At 52.4% G+C, this 22,090-nt stretch overlaps 2 protein-coding genes across 5 annotated transcripts in view; one reads left to right on the top strand and one right to left on the bottom strand.

Moving 5' to 3' along the window:
* The window catches only part of iqgap3 (IQ motif containing GTPase activating protein 3), a 38,626-nt gene extending 33,715 nt beyond the window's left edge, over positions 1–4,911 (bottom strand). For all 4 annotated transcript variants that reach the window (XM_069184683.1, XM_069184684.1, XM_069184685.1 and 1 more), the window contains exons 1-4: positions 4,555–4,911; positions 1,976–2,063; positions 1,072–1,228; positions 524–601 (exon numbers count right to left, since the gene is read on the bottom strand). In XM_069184683.1, the coding sequence (XP_069040784.1) occupies positions 524–601; positions 1,072–1,228; positions 1,976–2,063; positions 4,555–4,588 (357 nt within the window). In that variant the 5' untranslated portion in view covers positions 4,589–4,911. The remainder of the gene's footprint in view (positions 1–523; positions 602–1,071; positions 1,229–1,975; positions 2,064–4,554) is intronic.
* Positions 4,912–4,943: 32 nt separating this feature from the next.
* LOC102693981 (tetratricopeptide repeat protein 24-like) lies at positions 4,944–21,155 on the top strand. The gene is made up of 14 exons (XM_069184688.1): positions 4,944–5,312; positions 6,644–6,936; positions 7,849–8,145; positions 9,135–9,336; positions 10,435–10,641; positions 11,138–11,266; positions 12,654–12,775; positions 13,590–13,709; positions 13,893–13,975; positions 14,870–15,012; positions 16,316–16,487; positions 18,758–18,837; positions 19,253–19,301; positions 19,675–21,155. Exons 2-14 carry the CDS (start codon positions 6,700–6,702, stop codon positions 19,781–19,783), a joined length of 1,950 nt encoding a protein of 649 aa, XP_069040789.1. The 5' UTR covers positions 4,944–5,312; positions 6,644–6,699; the 3' UTR covers positions 19,784–21,155.
* The last annotated feature ends 935 nt before the right edge of the window (positions 21,156–22,090 follow it).

Here is a 22,090-nt window from a genome sequence, read left to right as displayed (position 1 = left end):
TACATGGTGCTGCACAGGCCTGGAACTTCAATCAATTCTGTGATGTAAACTGGAGTTTAACTTTTACTGGGGTCTGAAATTCCCTCATCAATGCAGATTCTTTCTAACCCCGAAATATATAAACAGCTTTGCAGTTCCCCTTTAATCTCACTTTCTTAATAGGTAATAGAAGAAAGGTTACAAGAGACAGGAGAAGATGGGCTGTCTAGCCTGCTGGTGGTTTAAAGGCATAATGATCCAAGAATCGTGTCCAGCCTATTCCTGATAAAAGCCAGGATATCAACTTCAATAACATGGCTGGGTAGCCCGACTCCCACAACCCTTTAAAATTTTGTTTCAGGACTTCAATATTAAAAAAAAGATTTTCTCAAAAGCTGTGCTGGGACCATCAGGCACCACCACCTCTTGCTGGGTCTAAATGAGCAAGAGAGAGGGACGCTGGGAGCCGGAAGGCTCAGGTGGGATCGGACAGCGCGCGGTGCCGGACAGACTCGCTCCAGAGAAAGAGGAAAACATCCCGTACCGACGGCAGCCCGACTTCCGCCAAGGCGCCGCGCCAGTGGTTGATGTTGTCCGTGTGCCGAAAATGCAGCCCCGTCGCCTGTAGTCGCCAGCGAAAAAAGAAAAAAAAAGAGAGAGAATCAGAACAGCAAGGTTAAACAACTGAGGCTAAGATCTGAAGAACTGAGGTGAGCACAGGCTGGGTTTGCTCAGTGGGGTTCAGAGCATTGCACATTGCCACTGCCTTGTTAACGCAGCTGTGATCTCTCTCCAGCTAAATGAACACGTTCCAGGAACCTTGCGAGACTGCTCGAAACACACAGTGGGTTTCTTCAGGGGTTACGAGCCCTAACGCAAGTTAGGTTCCTCTTTGAGCTCATCTGAGCCTTGGTTCAAGGACAGCCATTACACCCCAGTGAACCCTCAGGCTCGGAAACAAAACCTTTAAGAAGGAGCTGTAGGCAACTGAGACTCCACGGCGCCCCTTGTACACTAGAAGTGTCTTGTGTCCGTTTGGCCAGCACCCACAGCACCCCGAAGAGATCCGACGGCCCCACCCCCCCGGCTCACCCTGTAGCGGGCCTGGTCCAGGTCGTAGATCTTCTTGAGCGGGGCGGCCCGGGGGGCGAAGCGGTGCCCCAGCTTGGCCAGCAGCACCCCGTTGCGCAGGCCCTCCTCCAGCTCCGTGGGCGGGGGCAGCTCCTCCTGCAGGACGGCCTCCATCCACCTGGCCCGCCGGCAGAGAGACGGACAGCCTTACTGCACAGGCGCGCCCACTCCTACACTTGTATAGCGCTTCTCTGGACACTCCACTCAAGGCGCTTTACAGGTGACACCCCTACTCTTTTAGAGAAACGCCCTGGGATTTTTAATGACCACAGAGAGTCAGGACCTCTGTTTTGTCTCATCCAAAGGACGGCACCTTTTTTACAGTACAGTGTCCCAGTCACTATACTGGGGCATTAGGACCCACACAGACCACAGGGTGAGCGCCCCCTGCTGGCCCCACTCACACCTCTTCCAGCAGCAGCCTTAGCTTTCCCAGGAGTCTCCCCTCCAGGTACTGGCCAGGCTCCCACCTGCTGAGCTCCAGTGGTGCCAGCCCATGAGTCGCAGGGTGATACGGCTGCTGGCCACTCACTGTCAGCAGTGGGCAGTAGCGTGAGAACCCGTCGTTTGTAAACCAGGACCGGACCGAAGCGCTAGGCATCAGGATTGTCTCCTGGGTCCTGGTGATGGGAGATGCTCCCCGCTGCCTGAACGGGCCGCTTTGCTCTCAAGGGCCCATGACAGGGAAACGACAAAACGCGTTTAAGAGCAAGTTTCCCCATCATGCACCTTGCTACCGAGATTGACGTCAGCGGTCTCGGCTTCACTCTCCCGGTCTTCGCTCGCTCGATGGGAAAGCCCCAGCCCCAGGGGATCTGGGGGGCGTGCCCAGGTGGGGGTAACTGTATACGCAGGGGGCACTGACCTCTTGGCCTCCTCCAGGTGGCACAGGTACTGGTAGGCCACGCTCTGGACGCGCCGCTCGTCCATCTCCTCTGCGGTCAGGCGCTCGACTGCAAGACACCAACGCACGCCGAGTGAAAGTCGGCAGAGGGCAGGCGCTGCCCGAACACTGGCAGCGGGCGGGGGACAGGACGATCCTTCGTCCAGCAGCAAAGCAGCTGTGTTTCATGCACACACTGAAAACACGACATCAACAAAACATCTACCCCCCACATACCATATCCCTGTCACCCCACCCACACAACCGCAGCAGGCGGAAGGCGGGGTACGCCCTGGACGGGACGCCAGCTCACCGCACACACACACACACACACACACACACACACACACACGGGCCTGTTTTCCCAGGAGCTAGCCTGCCAGCGGCGAGGAAACCCACACGAACACAGGGAGAACATGCGAACTCCACACAAACAGCACCCCCGGGTCCAGAACTGACCGGCTCACCGCGGCTCCACCACAACCCTATAAACATTCTCCCCCACCATCGTGACACGAAGCCCCTATATTTACACCCCACCCTCTTCCCTGTCCCCTGACTGCACTTGGGAGAGCACTGTATGAGACACCAGGCCTGGCAGGTGACAACTGGACACCCGAACCAGACCGACCGACCCCGACTTGCATTGCCATAGGGACTGGGGGACCCCCAACGTGCCTGGGAGCTGGGATACAGCCCAACCACTGCTGTAGCTAAGAGAGTGACTGGACCACAGAGCTGGGCTGCAGCAGAACACAGGAGGGGTGTGTGTGGGCCTTCAGGATCGAAACGCTGGCCAGCGGATCAGCACGTCCGACCAGTCTGCACTGGGATTGATGATCTACAGGCTAGCCTGACTCCGGCGGCTCATGACCTGCCACGCGTTTCCTGCTCTGTGAGGGTCTGGATCTGTTCAGCCCGGGGTTCCCAATGTTCTGTCCTGTATCAGTAGCGCTGCCTAAAGGGAAACACTGTCGCGACGCGAGTCTCTTAATTAATCAGAACAACACTCGAGGCCTGGAAAGGGCCGGCAAATTGGAACGCCAGTCAATGAGCTAAGCCAGACCTGAAGGGTATTCAAGAATTTATTGATTCTTGAAATCAATAAATCACAGAGCTTGTGCTGGAGTGGGAACGAGGAACGGCCAGCTCCGAGATTCAACGCGAAAGGCAAGACATCGGGGCAGGAGGCTCGGTCCGGTTCTGGCGCTGGTCGGACCCGGATCCAGACCAAAACTCCGGTCAGATGAGCTCCTCAGCAGTGGCCCCGGAAGAGACCAGAACCGGGACCAGAACCGACCTCCCCCGGCCTGTATGCACAGCTAAAACAGTCACACACGCCGTCCTCGCATCTTAAGCGTTCCTCGGGGGGCTTTTAAACAGACCCCTCGGAACAGGAGTGTGTTTGCCGCTACCCGAACTGTATTGTTTGTATCCTGTGGACAGGAGCCCGGCTAAGGCCATCCAGTGAGGAAATAACTGTAGGAAGTCCAGTCAAGGTGTCCGTGTCACAGCAAACCAGGGAGAGCAGCGTGTGGGAAGCGGGCAGTCCGCCAGGCGCGCCTCCATTGAGCCGGCCCTCACGCCCGGCGCCCACCGCCATCCCCACGAACCGGTCTGCCCGGCGTGATTCCGAGATTCCTGGCGTGTTTCACCTGGGGGGTGATGACCGGCGTCGCCACTTCCGCTTGCAATCGTCTCCTATATATATTGTAACGCAACGGGGGCTCAGGCGGGCGCCCTTGCCGCATTAGGTCACTCAACAGGGACCCAGCCCGGTGAACCAAAGAGAGATCTCTCTACAGCCCAGTAGCTGTAGTCCTGCTATCACAGGGAAGGGCGGTGACGTCACCTGCTCTGGTACGCCGGCTCTTACACAGAACCTGTCGGCCGTAAGCGTTACACTATATATTTGTTTTTTAGGGAAGGTGCGACGTCTGCCGGAAACGGGAGAAATCAAAGTCGTGCCCCGGTGCTGTCAGAAGGTAAAAGCGCTTCACGCGTGGAGGTGTTTGGCCTCGGGTGCGAACTTCAAGAGCGCTCGACACCCCCCCCCACCCGAACCTCCAGTCACGGACGGCGCGGGCTGTGTCGCGGGCGGCAGAGCCTCAGGGAGAGGAACTCCGAACCGAATCCGACACCGACGGGCCCACTGCAGTCCGGCCGGGGCCGCCCGGTCCCGCTGCTCGACCTGAACACTGAAGTCCAGTTCCAGACTCAGCCGCCATTCCTCTCCCAGCTCTGAGAGCCGTGCAGGTGAAACACTGGGACGGCTTTGCTTTCACAAGGATATTTCGTTGCAGTGCGAAAACATCCCCTCAAACAGCCGAGCTTGTCAGGGACGCGCAGGGCAGCTTAAATGACATTGTTTATGCCAATACAGCACAATCTCCCACAGACCCCTACTGAACTTTTATATCCGTCTCTACGGCCCCCAGGCGAAATCGTCTTTACAACTAATTTCGGAATCTAGTAATTAAAAAAAAACGGGAATAAATCCTGACCTAATTTTGACATTAAAAATGTTTCTTGTTATTAGTTATACAGGCGTGGTGACTTACATGCCGAACGCGTTTGTCCCTCGCAATCGTCCATATTCCTTGTCAGCCTGTACCGCGTCCACTCAACGCCAAAAAAACAACAGGTTTCCTCTTTTTCCCCACAAACAAACTCGGTGCTCACTGGCTAATTCGCAATATGCCTCTTTTAGGAAGAAAATTCCTTTGCTTCAGTCATTCTAAGAAATAACTTAAGAGAAAACCGGGAGAGAAACGCGATATCGCTGGCACAACAAAGTTCTGTTAATTTTCCGTGTGCCTCCTGTTTGAATATCCCGCCGTCTGCCGGGATAAGACAGCGCCGCTCCCATTGGTCGGGATCCAGGTGGGCGGAGGCCCACCGCCTCGCCTTTGAATTATGGGAGATGTAGTCTTTTTTTGGGACCCCTTCTTGTGGTTGGGCTGGGAAGCTAGATCAGACTTTGGAGAACACACGGCTCGCATTTTCACCGCTTTCGGAAGGGCGTGTTTTCCTTACGAAATCAGGACCCGAGCTGCGAAGCTGCCCCCTTTGGACCGTGTTTTATAATCCAAGGTGGCCGCCCGTCTTGCTCCCGGCCCGGCGGCTCTAGCGGGCTTGCGAGCGAACTGGTTGCTGGGGCAACCGAGGTAAACCGAGCACGCGGAAACCGATACACCCGCGCAACAACACGGAGCCCAGGCTGCGGTCAGAGCATCGCGAAATGATGCAAAACCGAGCTCGATAAAGACGTCAAAAAAACTCTCTACTAATCAACCTGAAAAGAGATGGGAGGACTTCTGTAAGTACAGTACAATGGGCTGAGTTCTGTAATGCAATTCGTCGCAGGAGAGCGATTCCTAACTAAGGAAATACAGCTTGTTCTCTTTGGCTACCAGCTCTTGTAGTGTCTTTAAAGACACCTCTGCCTGGCAACTAAACAGGACAGGAGCGGCCGCGAAATTTACATCCCTACATGATAGTTTTAATAATTCACATTGCAACGCTACGGGGTTCACGTGGGTATGCGCCCTCGCCGCTGCCGCCTCCAGTCGGGGCGCATACCCACCGTTAGGGACTCGAACCCGGACCTCCGGTGACACTCAACAGCGACCCAGCCTGTTGACCCATAGAGAGATCTCCCGGTCCCTGCCATTCACAGGGAAGGGCGGTGACGTCACCGCAATGGAGGCTGTATGCGTTACAATATCAAAGGCTGGTATAATGCAGTCTTGGGCTGTAAGAGCCGAGCTGTCTTGAGTTACAGTGTAAGCTGTGAAGCGCGGTGTCTGCAGGAGCGCCGCGGGGTCAGTGTGAGAGCAGGCCGACAGCGAGGGCGGACACCCCGCCCTGTCTCTGGAGACCGGGGGCGCTGGCCGGGTGACGCGGGGCTCGGCGGCCGCTGAGCGGGGCCACGGCCCCAGCGAGAACGGTGTGCGGGATTCCTTTTCCACACACCAGAGAAGCTTGGTTTGCAAAAAAACAAAAGACACAGCAGCAAAGTCACCGAGCAAGTAAAAGTAAAAAAGAGGTGTATTCTTCCGGCGGTTTCTTAATCTTACTGCGAAATTGAAACCTTTTATTCCACAGCTAGGAAATACAGTGTCTGAGGTTTAAAGAACTGACCTGCATCAACGATTTTTGAGAAGGGGTGCGAGAGCCTATATTGAGCACTGAAGAACTACAGACTGCTGTTCAGGTCAAGAAGCAGTCCTGTAGGGTGTCAGTAATCCAGAGCACTCGCCACTATACCGCAGTGTAACACCACCTGTATCTGAAATGTCAATTTACAGCTGAGATTTGCCTTTTCGTTTGTATGATTCCGGAAAATACACTGATGAGAAAACTCTTATGAGCTACATTTACCTCGCTGCCTTCCTGATATACTCTAGGCTAGAAATACATGGCTAAATATTTGTGCCTTGTATTTGTCCTCCTGTTTTTCTCTATACAGCCAACTATTGTTGCGTGCCCCATATTACTCAGAAAGCAGATGAACCCTGTGTCTCAGGAGGGCTACATCATGTTAAGATGCAGTATACTGTCTCTGTTTGGGTTTTACAAGCACCCTGTCGGTGTTAGTGTGCCTTGTGTCTGCTTGTGTGAAATGTCGCTCTGTGTTTCCGGCGCTAGATGGTGACCCACCGTAACTGGGCCTTGATGTCGCGGCGTGGCCTGGCCCTGGTCTAATGGCGTCAGATGAGGTGACAGTGGCCCCCCAGGCCTCATCCTCAGCTGATCATGATCCCAGGGGCCACAGGAAAAAAGGCAGGGCCCAGTCAGAGAGGGGTAGCGGGGGAGCTGAGCTCTCAAAGGCCCGGGCAGAGATCGAGGAGCTGACCGCCGCTGGACACCAGGCCTTGCTCCGGGGCGACAGACCTGAGGCGCTGGCCTGCTTCAAAAAGGCTTTCCTGGCCTCCTTGCAGGTGGGTGGGTTGCAGCAGCCTCACGCAGTTCGACCGCCAGCACCTGGGCAGACTTGGCCTCCATCTGATAACATCTGTGACAAAACACCAGGCACAAAATAGAGCAGGCACAAACACACTTTCAGGCAACAAACACATCCTCTTTGGGGAACATAGCCTTGTGCATCATGAGGAGCCTGATACAGACATTTAGACCGCAGATATGGAAGTACTTTGGGAGAACCGGGCAGAACCACAGACGGGCGCTGTGCCTATTTTAATATTGCAGGTTATGATAACAGTACTTTTAGGCAACCAGTAAACACAACAGGCAGACATCAGGAGAACTGTATCACAACTATATGATGCTTTTCTGGACACTCCACTCAAAGCATTGCAGGTAATGAGGATCTTCTCCATCCACACCAGTGTGTATCCCCCACCTGGATGATGCGCCAGTCCGCTCCCCACACACCAGCTCTCAGTGGGGAGGAGAGCAGAGTGATGAAGCCAGTTCAGAGAGGGGGGTTATTAGGAGGCCATGACTGGTAAAGGCCAGGGGGAAATTTGACCAGGACACCAGGGTAACACCCCTACTCTTTTCAAGAAACACCCTGGGATTTTTAACGACCATGAAGAGTTAGGACCTCGGTTTTATGTCTCATCCGAAGGACAGCGCCTGTTTACAGTTTAGTGTCCCCGTCACTATATTGGGGCATTGGGACCCATACAGACCGCAGGGTGAGCGCCCCCTACTGGCCACACTAGCACCTCTTCCAGCAGCAGCCTTAGCTTTCCCAGGAGTCTCCCCTCCAGGTACTGGCCAGGCTCACACCTGCTGAGCTCCAGGGGGCTGCCAGGGCGGCAGGGTGGTCCAGCAGGAATGGACCTGAGGGGGTCAGCCCGGCTGACGCCGCTCTCTTGTGCCCACAGTGCAAGGACAGCCGCGCGCACAGGGCCTGCGCCTTCAACCTGGGCGCCGCCTACGTGGAAGCCGGCAAAGCACAGAAGGGGCTGGAGTTCCTGCGGCGCGGCTCGCCCGCCGAGGGGGGGTCCCGGCGGGCCGACCTGCACTTCAACCTGGGGGCGGCCCACGAGGCCCTGGGGGAGGCCGGCCAGGCCGCCGAGCACTACGGTCAGGCCGCGCGGCTGTACCGGGAGCAGGAGGGCGAGGAGCTCAGCGAGGCCGACGCCTGGATGAAGCTCGCCGGCTGCAGCCTGCACAGTGAGGTCAGAGCTTGGACCCCACCAGCACCCCACAAGGGATGCAAGCAAGGAGGGGTTCCTCTCGTTGGGTTGTCCAGGGTGTCCTGTAGTACATTGATGGACAATGGGAGCTGTTGGGGTTTCCAAAAGTGGAGTTCTCAAATTTGATCTCATAGGTGGGGGGACGTTTAGTGATCCCAACAGCATGATTGGGTAGTTTGCTGCAGCCACCCACAACCCTTTGCGTACAGAAGTACTTCTCTGGTTTTCAGCCCCGAATGTGTAGTTAGTTCTTTTTCGTGGCCCGGAGGGGAGCAGGTCTAATGGCCCCATCGCTCCCTGCCTTCCCTCTGCCCTTAAAAAAGAGATGAGGAGTTACTGCCACCGCCAGTGAGGTGCCACCTCTGGCTCCCGCCTTAGGTCAGAGGATCAGAGTCCCGGTCCAAGACGCGGGACTGCTGCACGGAACCGGTACCACCTGCTTGTCTCTCCTGCTCCGTCACGCCAAATAGGCCTCCTGGGCTGCAGGATTTAGAAGCAGCAGGGAAGTTTAATAACAGATAAGATAACATTTTATTGTCCCCTGAGGGATTTTTTATGGACACCCAGCACTCCTGTACATTGAATTAGAATGCAAACTAAAAAAAAAAGAGAAGAAAAGAAAAACATTGCACATTATTCTATTACAAAAAACAAGAAAAACATTGCACTCTATTGCACACGTACAGTATAACACATAACAGCACGTATCATTTCTGACACATCACTAAACATATCGCACTCAAGTGGGTTGTAAGAGTCGGAATTGTGTTTATCCTGGACATTTGCGTTGACGACTGAACCGCGCAGTGAAGACCAGGGGAGGCAGCCTGCCGGTCTCGGAGCGCACAGCCGGCCCAGAACGCGAGAAACCCCACAGAGCCCATTCCGCACAATCCGTCCGCTCGGGCGCGGAGGGCTCATCGCTCCGAGACCCGCCCAGCGTGTCCGTCTGCTCTCTCCCGGCTCCGCAGGACTGGGCGGAGGCAGCTCGGGGTTTCCAGGAAGCGGGCCGGAGCTACAGGGCGGCGGGCCGGCCGGAGTCGGCCGCCGTGGCGCTGCGGGAGGCCGGGAGCTACATGCTGCGGAGCCGGGCCTTCAGCGAGGAGGACGTCCTGACCGCGCTGCGAGGCTGCTGGGAGCTGGGCGAGAGCGTCCAGGACCAGCGGGAACGGGGTGAGCGTCCTTGGGGACCCCCGGGGGAAGAGGGGTTGCGGGTTTCTCAGGGCTCCGCAGGAGTGCCGCGCCAAAACACGGCAGCTCGTTCACCCTCGCACTCTCTTCCAAGGGCCAGCTCTTCCGATACTGCGGTTCAGGAATGGAATCTGTTTTCTGTTATACACACATGCCATTTGGAATGGGCAGCTGGCTGGGCTCTCCAAAAATGGCTCCCGCGCTCAGTCGAGGGCGAGAGGGACGCTCTCCTCTGACCTGCCCACGCGTAGAGACACGCCCCGTTTCACCTGTCCCGAGCCCAACCCAGCCCGATCAAAGCGTTTCATAGTGGTGCCCCCTCAAGACGAGTCTTCTGAAACAGGCCCTCTGGCTTCTTTATCACCTTGATGATAATAATAATAATAATAATTCCTCACACTTCTATAGCGCTTTTCTGGACACACCCCTCAAAGTGCTTTACAGGTCATGGGGATCCCCTCCACCACCACCACCAGTGTGCAGCCCCACCTGAATGATGCTCCAGTACTCTCCCCACACACCAGCTCTCAGTGGGGAAGAAAGCAGAGTGATGAAGCCAGTTCAGAGAGGGGGGTTATTAGGAGGCCATGATGGGTAAAGGCCAGGGGGGAAATTTGGCCAGGACACCAGGGTAACACCCCTACTCTTTCTGAGAAACACCCCGTTTCTTTTTTTAAACAAGATTACAAACACACTCTTGAATCATACAGCACTGGGTTTGCTTCTCTTTGACATTCGGGTTTTACGTCTGTAATTGGGAGTCATTTTTACATCAAAACGCAAGGTATTCACGGGTCGTTATGGGTGCAGTTGACGCTCATCGGGGATTCGTTTGTCTGGGACTGTCAGCCCGACACTGCGGCGCAGGACAGTCCTGCCTTGGGTCCTAACTCTGGGACAGTCTCAGCTTCTGCGGCCTTGCTTTCTGATAGCGGGTGAAATAACGAGCCTGGAGCTACACCCACTGTGTGTTGTGTAGGTGTGCGGCCTACAGGAGCATCTTATCTCCTGGGGATTCCGCAGCGCTAACCTCGGGTTTCTTTTCCCGGGAATCTCCCTCGGGGCTGTCCGGCGCTCCAGGGGACCTGTACAACGACGTGGGGCTGGCCTTCTCCCAGCTGAAGCGGTTCCCGGAGGCGGCGGCGGGCTTCGAGAGGGCGCTGCCCCTGGCCGGCGCCGAGCCGCGCAGGCGGGCGGTGGTGCTGCAGAACCTGGGCGCCGTCCACAATGCGCTGGGCGAGTACCCGCAGGCGCTGGAGTACCACCGGCAGGCGGCGTCTCTGCACGGTGGGCACCCTCCTGCCCGCACACTCCCAGCATGCTCCTCCTCCGTCCCTCTCCCTTTATACACGTGTGAGCGTCAGCCAGCAGTGCCATCACAGGAAGAGCGCTTTAGAAAAAACCGCTGAGACAGGGCCCCCTGCACATCAGATCATGACAGCGGTTCCATACGAGCAGAGCAGATCCCTGGCTTGTTCGCATGGTAGTTGCTTCTTGATCTAAGGCCCTTGAGAAACCCATAATGGTGGAAGATTCTCATAAAGCATGGTGAAGTGTGCAAGTTAAATTTACATGAGAGCATTTCAATAATTCCCATTTGGTGGGGGCAGTGTAACAGTGGGTAAGCCCCCTTTCACCATGACGTAATAATAATAATAATTGCTTACACTTCTACAGCACCTTCCTGGACACTCCCCTCAAAGCGCTTTACAGGTAGTGGGGTAGGCCCCACCTGGATGATGCACCATGATGATGATGCTCTCTCTCTCTCTCTCTCTGCCAGGCTCGCTGGGCAATCGCAGTGCCCAGGGCCAGTGTTTCAGTAACCTGGCCTTCGCCCTCAGCCAGCTGGGAGAGCACGAAGAGGCTGGGGAGTGCTACCTGCACGCCCTGCAGGCCTTCAAGGACACAGGTGTGTCTGACGGCTCACGACCGGACAGCCCACCAGCGAGTCGTGCTGTTCCGGCTCTTCTACCTCTTCGAGGGGAACTGCGATGCTATTTTTAGATTTTGGGGTTAGAAAGAATCAGCATTGACAAGTGCATTTCAAACCACCATAAAAGTACAGCGTACACAGTAATTTGTAAAACCCCCAATCACAAAATAGACACAAATTTCAGGTATGTGCAGCACCATGTTCTGCAGTTTAGAATGAGGCAACAAAACTTCTGGTGAGGTGAAGCGGCCCTATTGCACTGCAAGCAAGCAGGCTTGTAAATACAGCTCTTTTAATCCGATATAAATATTGCACACGATTTGCAGACAAATTCAACTCTGCATGCGGCTCACATCAGAACATTTCTGCGGTGACGTGTCTGCTGCACAACCTGCACTTATTCGCTCGTACATCACAGTATATTAGTCAGTACAGTGACTAGTGAGCAGGAAGGACCGCTTCACGTCACAATTCGAGGGGGCTCGAATGTGAGTTTGCGACAACAAGGCGACTCACAGTACTTTCACGAAGTTCACGATTTCGTGCTTAATTCGAAATTTGTGAATTTATTCTCTAAAGGCAATGAATTTGTTACTGAGATTTAATAACCGGACTGAGAAATTGGGACTGCAGATTACTAACCACTAAGCCATAAACCTAAAATTCATGCTAAACACTCCTTTTCCTTATTATTATTGTAGAAACCAAGAGATTCAAGCCTGAAGTGTCCGTTCGTCAAGCCAAGCTTTATTGTAGGCATACAAGGAGCAACACATTGAGGCTTATTATTGTGTTGCTCAGAGGGGATATGGCTCTACACAGCTTATATATACTTTTCTCTTTGCCCTTTGAGGTAGCCTTCTCAAGAAACTCCAGGACTCAGTAAGCATTTAAAACATTCTGTCCCCATCAGGGAGTTTAGTACAGAAGATGGGAGTTCAGTACAGGGAGGGAGAAGCATCTGTGCTCAAGCAGGAGTGAAGGTTAGAGTTTAGCATGTGAATTCAGCAGGAGTTCCCAGCTCCTACCACTATGTGGGTACAGAGTAGCATACAGATGCTGCTAGCAGACTCCATCATTATGAATGGCCCTGGTCATTTTTGTGGTGTATTACATTCTGGGGGTCAGGTTGGAAAGTACAGTGCCAGTTCAGTTCAGCCATAGCAGGAAGTGTTGTTTCCCAGGTGATCTCCTCCTCTCTCTCAAGTCACAGGATTCAGCATTTCCCTCTACGATCAGAGCACACAAGCTTTATTGTAGGCATACAAGGAACAACACATCTGAGGCTTATCATTGTATTGCTCAGAGGAGATATTGCTCTACACAGCAGACAGCCTGACTCCCTCTCTGTTGCTGTCCGCAGGTGACTGCCAGGGTCAATGGCAGGCCAGCGAGGGGCTGGGCGCTGCCAGGTTTCACCAGGGGGACCCAGAGAAGGCCACTGTCCACTACAAGCAAGCGCTGGCGCTGCTGTCCAGGTGCCAGGCAAGGACCCCTCTCGTTCAGCCAGCACTGATGAGCCCAGTCCCACCACTATTCACTCCCGCCTTCCTCCACCACTGCCGGATGAGGGGCTGGGCAGGACTCGGGCACAGACCTGTCTCACGGGCCTGAAGGGGCTCCTCCTCCTCCTCCCCCTGGGCGTTCGTCCTGCTCCAGCCAGACCCGCGACACTCTGCTCTCCCCGCTGCGCGTCCAGCCCACTCTGACGGCGACGCCACGCTCTGTCCCTCCTCCAGCTCCTGATCCCAGAGCCAGTCCAGATGTCATTAGCTCAGCGTGTCTGTCTGGGGAGAGATAGGCGGGTCAGAAGCGCCGGTAAAGACAGCCTTGGTCCTGGAGAGCTCGAGTCCAGCAGCACTGAGATCATCAGCTCTGGTCAAACAAGAGGTGTTCAATTAAGTCATGTTATCATCGGATCACCTGGAATAAAAATCCGAATATTCTTAAGCCCTCCAGGACCTGTGTTCTGAACCAATACTTGGTTAATCGACCAAGTGTTCATAATCTTTAAAAATCAAGTGTTTTGGGGTTACCTACTATAAGAATAACTGTATTGGGGCTCTCTGGGATTAAGGATGAGATCCCTCCCAAATGGTTATTTCAAGTTCACAATCCCAAAGAAATCCATGCCTGAAAAGAATGTATTACGTACCCGTGTGTGAAGTTATTTTTTGCAGAATTTAGGTGCAGATCTCTGCCAACAGCTCTTACTTTTTGTTTTGGTGGCGCTGTAAGGGTGACAGCGCCCCCTGGTGCAGTCCGCTGGTACTGACGCGGAGCCCGGTGTGTTTCACAGGACTCGCCGCCCTCCGCGCAGGAGCGCATCGTGAACAAGCTGGCCGACGCCATCCAGTACAAGCTGTCGCTGCGGAGCCGCTTCTCGCACGGCGGGGGGATTGTCCCGACCGGGCCCCCCGTGAGTCCTGCCCGATCGTTTCCCAAGCACGAGCCGGCAGGGACTGGCAACGCGCTTCTGATCTCCAGCCAAATTCCCCGATGAGCCTCGGCAGGGAATTTCTCACCTGATTTCAGGAGAAAGTCACCTTTGCCCAGTAGCCCAGTAGCTCTCGGGTGACCCCCCTGTCTCTTGCCTTTGCAGCAGCTCGTCCGGGGAGGCAAGCCGATGTCTCGGACAGGCCTGAACACCTATGACGGGCTAATCCTGAGAAAGCCAGCTCTGCGGTAAGGGCTGAGTAACTACTCCAGCTTTACTTTAGCTTTACCCTAGCTTTACTCCAACTTTACTCCAGACTAATCTTAGGCTCTCAGCAAGACTGGGCTGGGTCGCAACTAGAACCGGAGAGACTCCACTGAGGACAACCAAGGTACTGCTGTAAGTGGTGGTGGGGACCAGTAGGTGGCGCTCTTCCTCCGGGACCAGATTGGTCAATCTATCTAAAGCCCCAGCATAGTGATGGGGAACACTGTGCTGTAGGAGGGGGGACCCTGCAGTCTCCCGACTGCTTGGTCATTAAAGATCCCCATGACACCGTTTATAAGAGGGGTGTTCACCCCACGTTCCTCCAAGGGTCCCCTCCTTTGTGTGAAGCATTTTCATATCCTTCAGGATGTACAGCACAGGCTAGGAATGACAGATTATAAATAATCTATTTCCTTTCTAATCTGGAAACGTTTCCGTCATGTTTGTACTCTCTTCTTCAGTTTCTGTTCTGGTTATTTACCATGCTGGTGATGAGCCACAATCCAAAATTCTGACATTAATTGCCTAGCCTTTAAAATAAAGAATTAATAACACAGGGGAATGAGATACAAGATTTTTTGCCAGCATCCTGCAAAGTTTTCTGCACTCCGCAAAGCTATGAAAAGACTCTGCAAAAATGACTGATAGGAAGTGTGAGGAGGGAGCAGGTGCAGCACTGTTAATGTGTCCTGACTTGACCCCTCCCTTTCACCTCTACAGAAGCAGTTTACCATGGCTGTAGCTTGGCTAGCCTGACGTCCTGTCAGGTAGTAAACTAAGGCAGTTCCCTGAAGGCCTTGATAAAGGTGAAAACGTGCATCACGCAGAACTAAGCTGTTCGGAACTCCGTTTTACTATCCCATCCTCCCCTGCAGGATGGCTCATGTCAAGGGCCCTCAGCCCTCCCCCCCGGATCACCGCCAGGCAGGAGCAGGCCGTGACATCCAGGAGCTGGAGTCCAGCCTCAAGCCCAGAGAGGAGCCTCCGGAGCAGCTCGGAGCAGCTGACCCACACCCCGGTAAGGACGGCCGTCCCATCTGGTGCGGAGGTCTCTCGAGCGATGTGTCAGAAAACCGTCCCTGCTAACATCACGTCTCTGTTGGCATTGAGGTTCTGCGCTGCTCAATTTAGCTCGTCCTGCTGTGCAGTTTGTCAAAACCTCCCGAGCATCGTCAGAAACCAGAATGTTCTCTCCGGAGACATCTGATGGTTTTCGTTTCATAATAATTCAACAGGGGTGGACAGGCCAGGAGCTTCTCAGGGCAGAACATATGAGATTACAGTAGCCAGAGAAAGGCGAGTTTACAAAAGTTATATGTTATAAAAGTTATATTAAAAAATAATCATTCATTACACTTATATAGCGCTTTTCTGGATACTCAAATCAAAGCGCTTCACAGGTAATGGGGATCCCCTCCACCACCACCCCCAGTGTGCAGCCCCACCTGGATGATGCGCCAGTCCGCTCCCCACACACCAGCTCTCAGTGGGGAGAACAGAGTGATGAAGCCAGTTCAGAGATGGAGATTATTAGGAGGCCATGATGGGTAAAGGTCAGGGGGAAATTTGGCCAGGACACCGGGATAACACCCCTACTCTTTTCGACAAATGCCCCATCACTATACTGGGGCATTAGGACCCACACAGACCGCAGGGTGAGCGCCCCCTACTGGCCCCACTAACATCTCTTCCAGCAGCAACCTGAGCTTTCCCAGAAGGTCTCCCATCCAGGTACTGACCAGACTCACACCTGCTAAGCTCCAGCTGTGGGCTGCCAGCTGTGGGCTGCAGGAAAGTGTTTTTTAAACAAACGGATCTTTTCCAATATGAGTACAAAGGACAGGTCACTCTCAGCCTCTATGGCCCCAAACTTCCTTCTGTCATCCCTAGAGCCCCACAGATACCATTCATGTATTATTACAAGCTGAGCAAAAATGTTAAGAAGAGAAGGTCCAGCTTGTTTTTTCCATGAACTGTATGAGCATCCGATCTGCTACATGAACCCTGCGGTGGCTCTGTGGCTCAGGATCTGTGCCTGTGGCTGGAAGGTTGCCGGTTCGTAACCCACGGCCGGCAGAGGAATCCTACTCCGTTGGGGCCCTGAGCAAGGCCCTTAACCCCAGCTGCTCCAGGGACGACATATAAATGGCTGACCCTGCGCTCTGACCCCCAGCTTCTCTCCCTGTCTGTGTGTCTCATGGAGAGCAAGCTGGGGTATGAGAGAAGAAATTCCAAATACAGGAAATTGTATAGGGCCAATAAAGTGATCTTAATAATTTTAATATTAAAAGCCAAAGTGCTGGTTTACTCCTGGATTTGAGGTTCCACAGCCCCTGTGCCTAACTCGGCCCCGGAGCTGAATGGAGAGGAGAGGCTGGGGCGAGAGGAGGCGGAGAGCGACACTCTGACCGTCGTCACGGAGTCCGAAACCGAGCTGAGTGACCAGCCCGCAGGCGGACCCTGTTACCAGACGGTGGCCACCGAGACCAACAGGCACGTTCGTTTCCCTGCACACACCCCTCGCCCTCACACACCGAGCCCCCCCCACTCTCGGCTACAGCTCTCAGATCAGTCCCACTCAGGGCAGAGAATCACGACAGTCCAGGTCAGTCTGAGGTCAAACAACGAACATTCCTGCACATTGATGTCAGATCCGACTCTCGGCGATTCTATAGGCCATCTCTCACCACGCTTTCCGGTCGGTCTTGGACTTTCCCTTTCAGCTGTTCTATGCCTAAGCCAGTGTCCGTTTTGAGGGCGTCGAGCCACCACGTTCTTTGGTGACCTCTCCTTCTTGTCCCACTGACCATTCCGAGCATCATTGCTTTCTCCAACAAATCTGATCGCATCACATGACCAAAATAAGTGAGCCGGAGTCTGGTGAGCTTTCCCTCAAGCGAAATTTCTGGGGCTAATAAAATGACTTCAGCCCGCGCAGCAAACTGATAGCCATGAACATTCCTCTAGGGACAGCATGGAGCGCTTTGAGAGTGTTTGGAGCACTTGGTCATTAAAGTGTCTAATCCGGCTTGGGTGATGAGCAGCTCCTGGCCCACTCAGACTGAGTGAGAAGGTGGAGATGGGACAGAGCAGGCATGCTAGAGACGAATGCGAAGGGAGGGGTTTGCGCGCCATATACTGTCTAGAGCTCATTTCATAATGATGGCGATGGAGTGAGACTGTGTGTGATTGACGCACTGATTGTCAGTGTTATCCCTCCCGAACCTCCATCCCCCATTAATAAAGCCCATGTATAAGTACAAGAAGTTCTGGCCATTGAGTGCTTGGAACAATCTGTATTGTTAGTTAATTACTTGAGAAATATCACAGACAGAAAAAAACTGCATTGACATAGTACACAGTGCTGCAGTCAAGGTGGGACTGGCAGTACGCAAACAGGAGAAGTCTCTCAGCGTAGGAAACCCTCGCTTCTGTAGCTTCACATGTGCAGCCGCAAGCGCTGTACAGACATTTTGGCCCAAAAGAAGCTAAGTGTTCTAATCAGCAGGACGTCTTTGATTACATACTCACCCAGTGAGTTTTAAGACCAGGCCCTCCTGCAGGACCGCACACCTGAGACGCGCTCCTCCAACACACCCTAACGAGCCACTAATTGATAGACGCTCAGGAGAGGTGGCCCCAACTGGAGGAGCGGCACCTCTCCCGCTGGCATCACTGCGAACGCCTGCAGACACGGGGCGGCCAGGGCTGCTGTCTCCTGGAATGCCAAGGGGACCCCAGAGGGCACGCACCTCGACCCCGGGCCCCACATTGCAGCGTGGGCAGTTCAATCCTCCAATCCTTGGAGCTGGCAGCCTTCAGCAACTATAGTTTAAACTCTTTCTGAGCTGTGACAGTGTCACTCGCTCAGAGATAAAAACGCTGTTCTGGAAATGTGGTTAACCCTTCGTCTTACCGCACGGTTTGACATTAACTAAAACAACACAAGTCACACGGAACTTCAGCTGCCATTATTGGGATTTTCAGGGCATCATGATAGTTTAACCCATCCCACTCTTTCCCTAAACTAGAGGAGGACTAGATAGGATGATATTTTCTAATTATATGAGCCCTGTCACTGCAGACCTGCGGATTCTGCATCTGCAGGGGGAGACACAGAAAGTGGCTTTCAAGTCCATCAAGCGCTGAGAGAGCACTAATGAACTGGGAATCCATCTTCACTGCATGAATAAAGGAGAAAGCCAATTAAGTATTCTAATGAGGGCCTTGAAGGGCAGTGACTGTGCTTCGTCTGCACAGCTTTCCTTAGAGCCTGCATGTTGTATTCCCATCAAAGGCTGTGTACCAATGACACTGCCCAGGGCCCTTCCCTGTCGGCTCACTGTTGTCAAGGGAACTGACTGGAATATTGTCACAGAATCCGGACCGAAGAAGCGCAGGTGCCCGGAGTGCCTGATTGCTTTTTGCTTAACTGGGCTCTTGCGCATATAGAGGAATGGGGCTGAATCAAGAAGCCTGCCATAAATAACAATAGCAGCAGGTCAGGAGTTCGGAGCTCTAATCGACATTTCAGACTTCTGTCCTGCATGTAATCTGGAATTACTTTAGAAATGTGAGAGTCTGAATACTGAAAGACAGGGCTTGTCATTAGTTTTCTCTACTGTCCAGTGAAGGAAATCCACTAGTTCTGATTGTCTTTGTTACCGACACACACACCTTGCTGTGACAATGCTGCTTTATGTAAATGCAGGTTCATGTACCCCTAAATATGATCAGTTGCCTTTTCCCTTGCTCTGTTACAGGAACCTGAACAACACCTACCTGCAGCCAGACCATCGGTACCAGAACCAGCTGAAAGACACCCTGGGCCCCCTGCAAAGCAGTGAGTGTGGTTACTGCAGTAGCTGTAGAGGCTGGACTACAACAAAACAACATCCCAGCATCAATCACAAATCCAGGCTTCAAAAGACACTCAAAGCTGTATTCACAGAGGCTTTAAAAATCATGGACTGCAGGTGGATCAGCCAGTATTGGCATTCATTGATCCAGGGGTTACTGGTTCAAGCCTGGGTCACGTCATCCTCTATCACTGACTGGGATGCTCCAGGCAGGAGTGTCCCGTCATTTCTGTGATCTGCAAACGTCTGCAAGTTGTATTAGGAGGCACAATTAATTCACACAATCCACACAACTCTGCAAAGCAACTGCATTTTTAAAGGAAATCATTGATATTATAGTAGTACAATGAACCCTTATCAGAAGACAGGCAGTTTCACTAAATCTGTTCTCCCCTACAGGTGAACACTTGTACGAGACCCTGAAGCTGAAAACTGCAGAGGTGAACGGGTAAGAATGTCACCATGTTTGAGATAATGGAACTTAGACATGTCCCAAAAGCCACACTAAACCCTAAGCCCTTAGTGCAGAAGGAGGAGGGTCTAAACTGAGTAGTTATTATTAAAAGATAGCTTTTCAATTTACATTTGGGGCAAAAGAGCAAAGTCATTTTTATTTACCTGTCACTTTCAACAACAGCTGAACTTCCAGCTAACTCTCCAACATTGAAATCCTCTTCAGAAAGAATAAGACATTTCAACAGCGTATCCCCTCCCCCCCCCAGCAGGGAGTGCTGTTGCTCAGCTCCTTGCACAGTTAGAAGAAGAATGTGGAGGTCTCACCGGGGAGAAGGACAGACACCTCTGTGCTGTGTGTGTTTCAGGGAGGGCCCCCCGGCTCGGAGGTTGGACGCGTCGCTGGGAGACGAGGGATACAGCCAGGAAGTGCCTGCTCACAGGAAGTCCCGTTCGAGGGTGTGTGCCGTCATGTGACGCCCCCTCCCAAAAAAAAGAACCACAAGCCCTCCTCCACCCCTCACTGGATTGTTTCCTTTTTACCACTCTGCTGCTTTCCCATCTCTGAAGGGTTTTGACAAGGATCTGTACCGCTGTCAGATTTGTGAGGCTTAAAACACTGACTCACGGGCAGTGATTATATCACACACAGGAGACAGGCTGTGTAGTTACAATAATGGTTTGTGGGTCGCGTGACTGGCCACAACTGAGATTCCCTCAAGACACCGCCCAGAGCCTCCCTGGGGGAAAGGGTGTGATTCAGGCTGGGCTCCTGCGTACTGCAGCGAGAGACGCACCTCCAATCAGTGCTGACTGTCCCATCAGGCACAGCACAGCTCCTTGTGTGACGGGTGAGTCCAGGAGCACGAGTCAGAGCAGCACATCTAAGTGTGTCCTTCTCCACCAGATGGTTCAAATGATAAAGGTCAAAGGTCAGGTGAATTAGATCCAGCCTCTAGGTATCGACCACTGATGTAGATCCAGACTCTATGTATTGATCACTGACGTAGATCGAGACCCTAGGTATTGACCAGTGATTTAGATCCAGACTCTAGGTACTGACCACTGATGTAGATCCAGACTCTAGGTCCTGACCACTGGTGTAGATCCAGACTCTAGGTCCTGACCACTGATGTAGATCCCGACTCTATGTATCGACCACTGATGTAGATCCAGACTCTAGGTCCTGACCACTGATGTAGATCCAGACTCTATGTATCGACCACTGATGTAGATCCCGACTCTATGTATCAACCACTGATGTAGATCCAGACTCTAGGTCCTGACCACTGATGTAGATCCAGACTCTAGGTCTAAGTCTGAGCTTTGCTATTAGTTGCCTGTGACTGGGATACTCCAGACAGAGCTGAAGAAATGACTGTGTTGGTGGTTTTGCTTGAGCTCGGTGTGACCTGGATTATGAACAGTTTGCCATGAAGGTCTGGCTTGTCTGGTCACCTGAGAGCTTCCACTGATCTCATTCAGAGAAGCAGGGCTCCACCATCAGACCCTTGTTGTGCCGTAGAGTTTGCAGTGTGCTTCAGATCTGTGGCAGTGAGCTAAGCGGATGTTACCAGCAACTGATGATTCAAAACGAAAAAGGAAAGTCAATTTCCTATACAATTAAATCTACAGTTGGGATTTCATTTCTCATTGCAATGCCTACGCTGTCTGTCCCTGGAATTTCTGCACTTCCATGACCAAAACGAGGAGCAAACTGTACTCCGGATTGGAATATTTGAAGTCAACTCAGATCCAGAATTGATAATAATCAATGGCAATTATAAACTTTTGCATTCCTTAATTGCTTAATATTAATGAGGCTGCAATAAAAAAATCATTCAATTTGTGTGTTTTGTCACGTATGAGTTTTTTTTACATTTGTTATATAATACAGGGGTTGTAAACTTTGATCCTGTGGAGCCTCATTTCAGCACATTTTGTAGGCAGCTTTTAAATCCTAAATCCCATATATTTAGAAATTGAATTCTCATCAATATAATTGATGGCAACATCCATTAAGTAGTTTAGCAATCATTTAGATCAAAAACAAGATCCTTCAGCTTTCACGGGTCAGTGTTCCTTCACTCAAACATTCCTTGCAGAATTGATCATTTGTTTAGACAAGTGTTCCTGATCGTTAAACAAATGATCTATAATAACTCCACTGGGGCTCTCCAGGGCCTGGGCTGCACACCCCTGATCTACCAGATGCCACATTATCAAAGCAGTAAGTGTGTTAGAAGCATGCTGCTTTATTAACGCGGAAAGCAGAACCAGTTCTGAAAAAGGAGCGGATCACATGTACTCAATACGGAGGGACATACTGACGGACACTTTCTGGAAACGAGGACCTGCTCTACGAAGCTGTAGGGTTGGTCACCCTCTCTCATTATCACTGCCACTGGGTGTGGATTTAGTGTGACTTGTAGTGCTGGGAGTGTTCAATTGTCTAGTTTACCCCTTAATCATACTGTTAAGCATCTTATGGACAGCCGTGACATGCCAATAATATTTGATATGCAGAAGCTTTTGAATAAAAAACGTTTGATATCAGCACTTAATTTTTTCTGATCGATGTGATGGTAACCCCCCATCGACAAAAAGCTGTAACCTCTTTTCTCCAAATGATATGGCTTCATGTTAAAATACAATAGTTTTTCTAAGAAATATACACTACCGTGCAAAAGTATTGGACACGTTTCATCATTCTACTCTTTCTGCTACATGTTTTTGTATTTCTCTACACAGTAACAGCTCCATGGCCTCTGTTAACATTCAGTG

This window comes from Lepisosteus oculatus, chromosome 27 (assembly GCF_040954835.1).
Source record: "Lepisosteus oculatus isolate fLepOcu1 chromosome 27, fLepOcu1.hap2, whole genome shotgun sequence".
NCBI lineage: Eukaryota > Metazoa > Chordata > Actinopteri > Semionotiformes > Lepisosteidae > Lepisosteus > Lepisosteus oculatus.
This window is presented reverse-complemented; position numbering and strand designations above follow the sequence as displayed.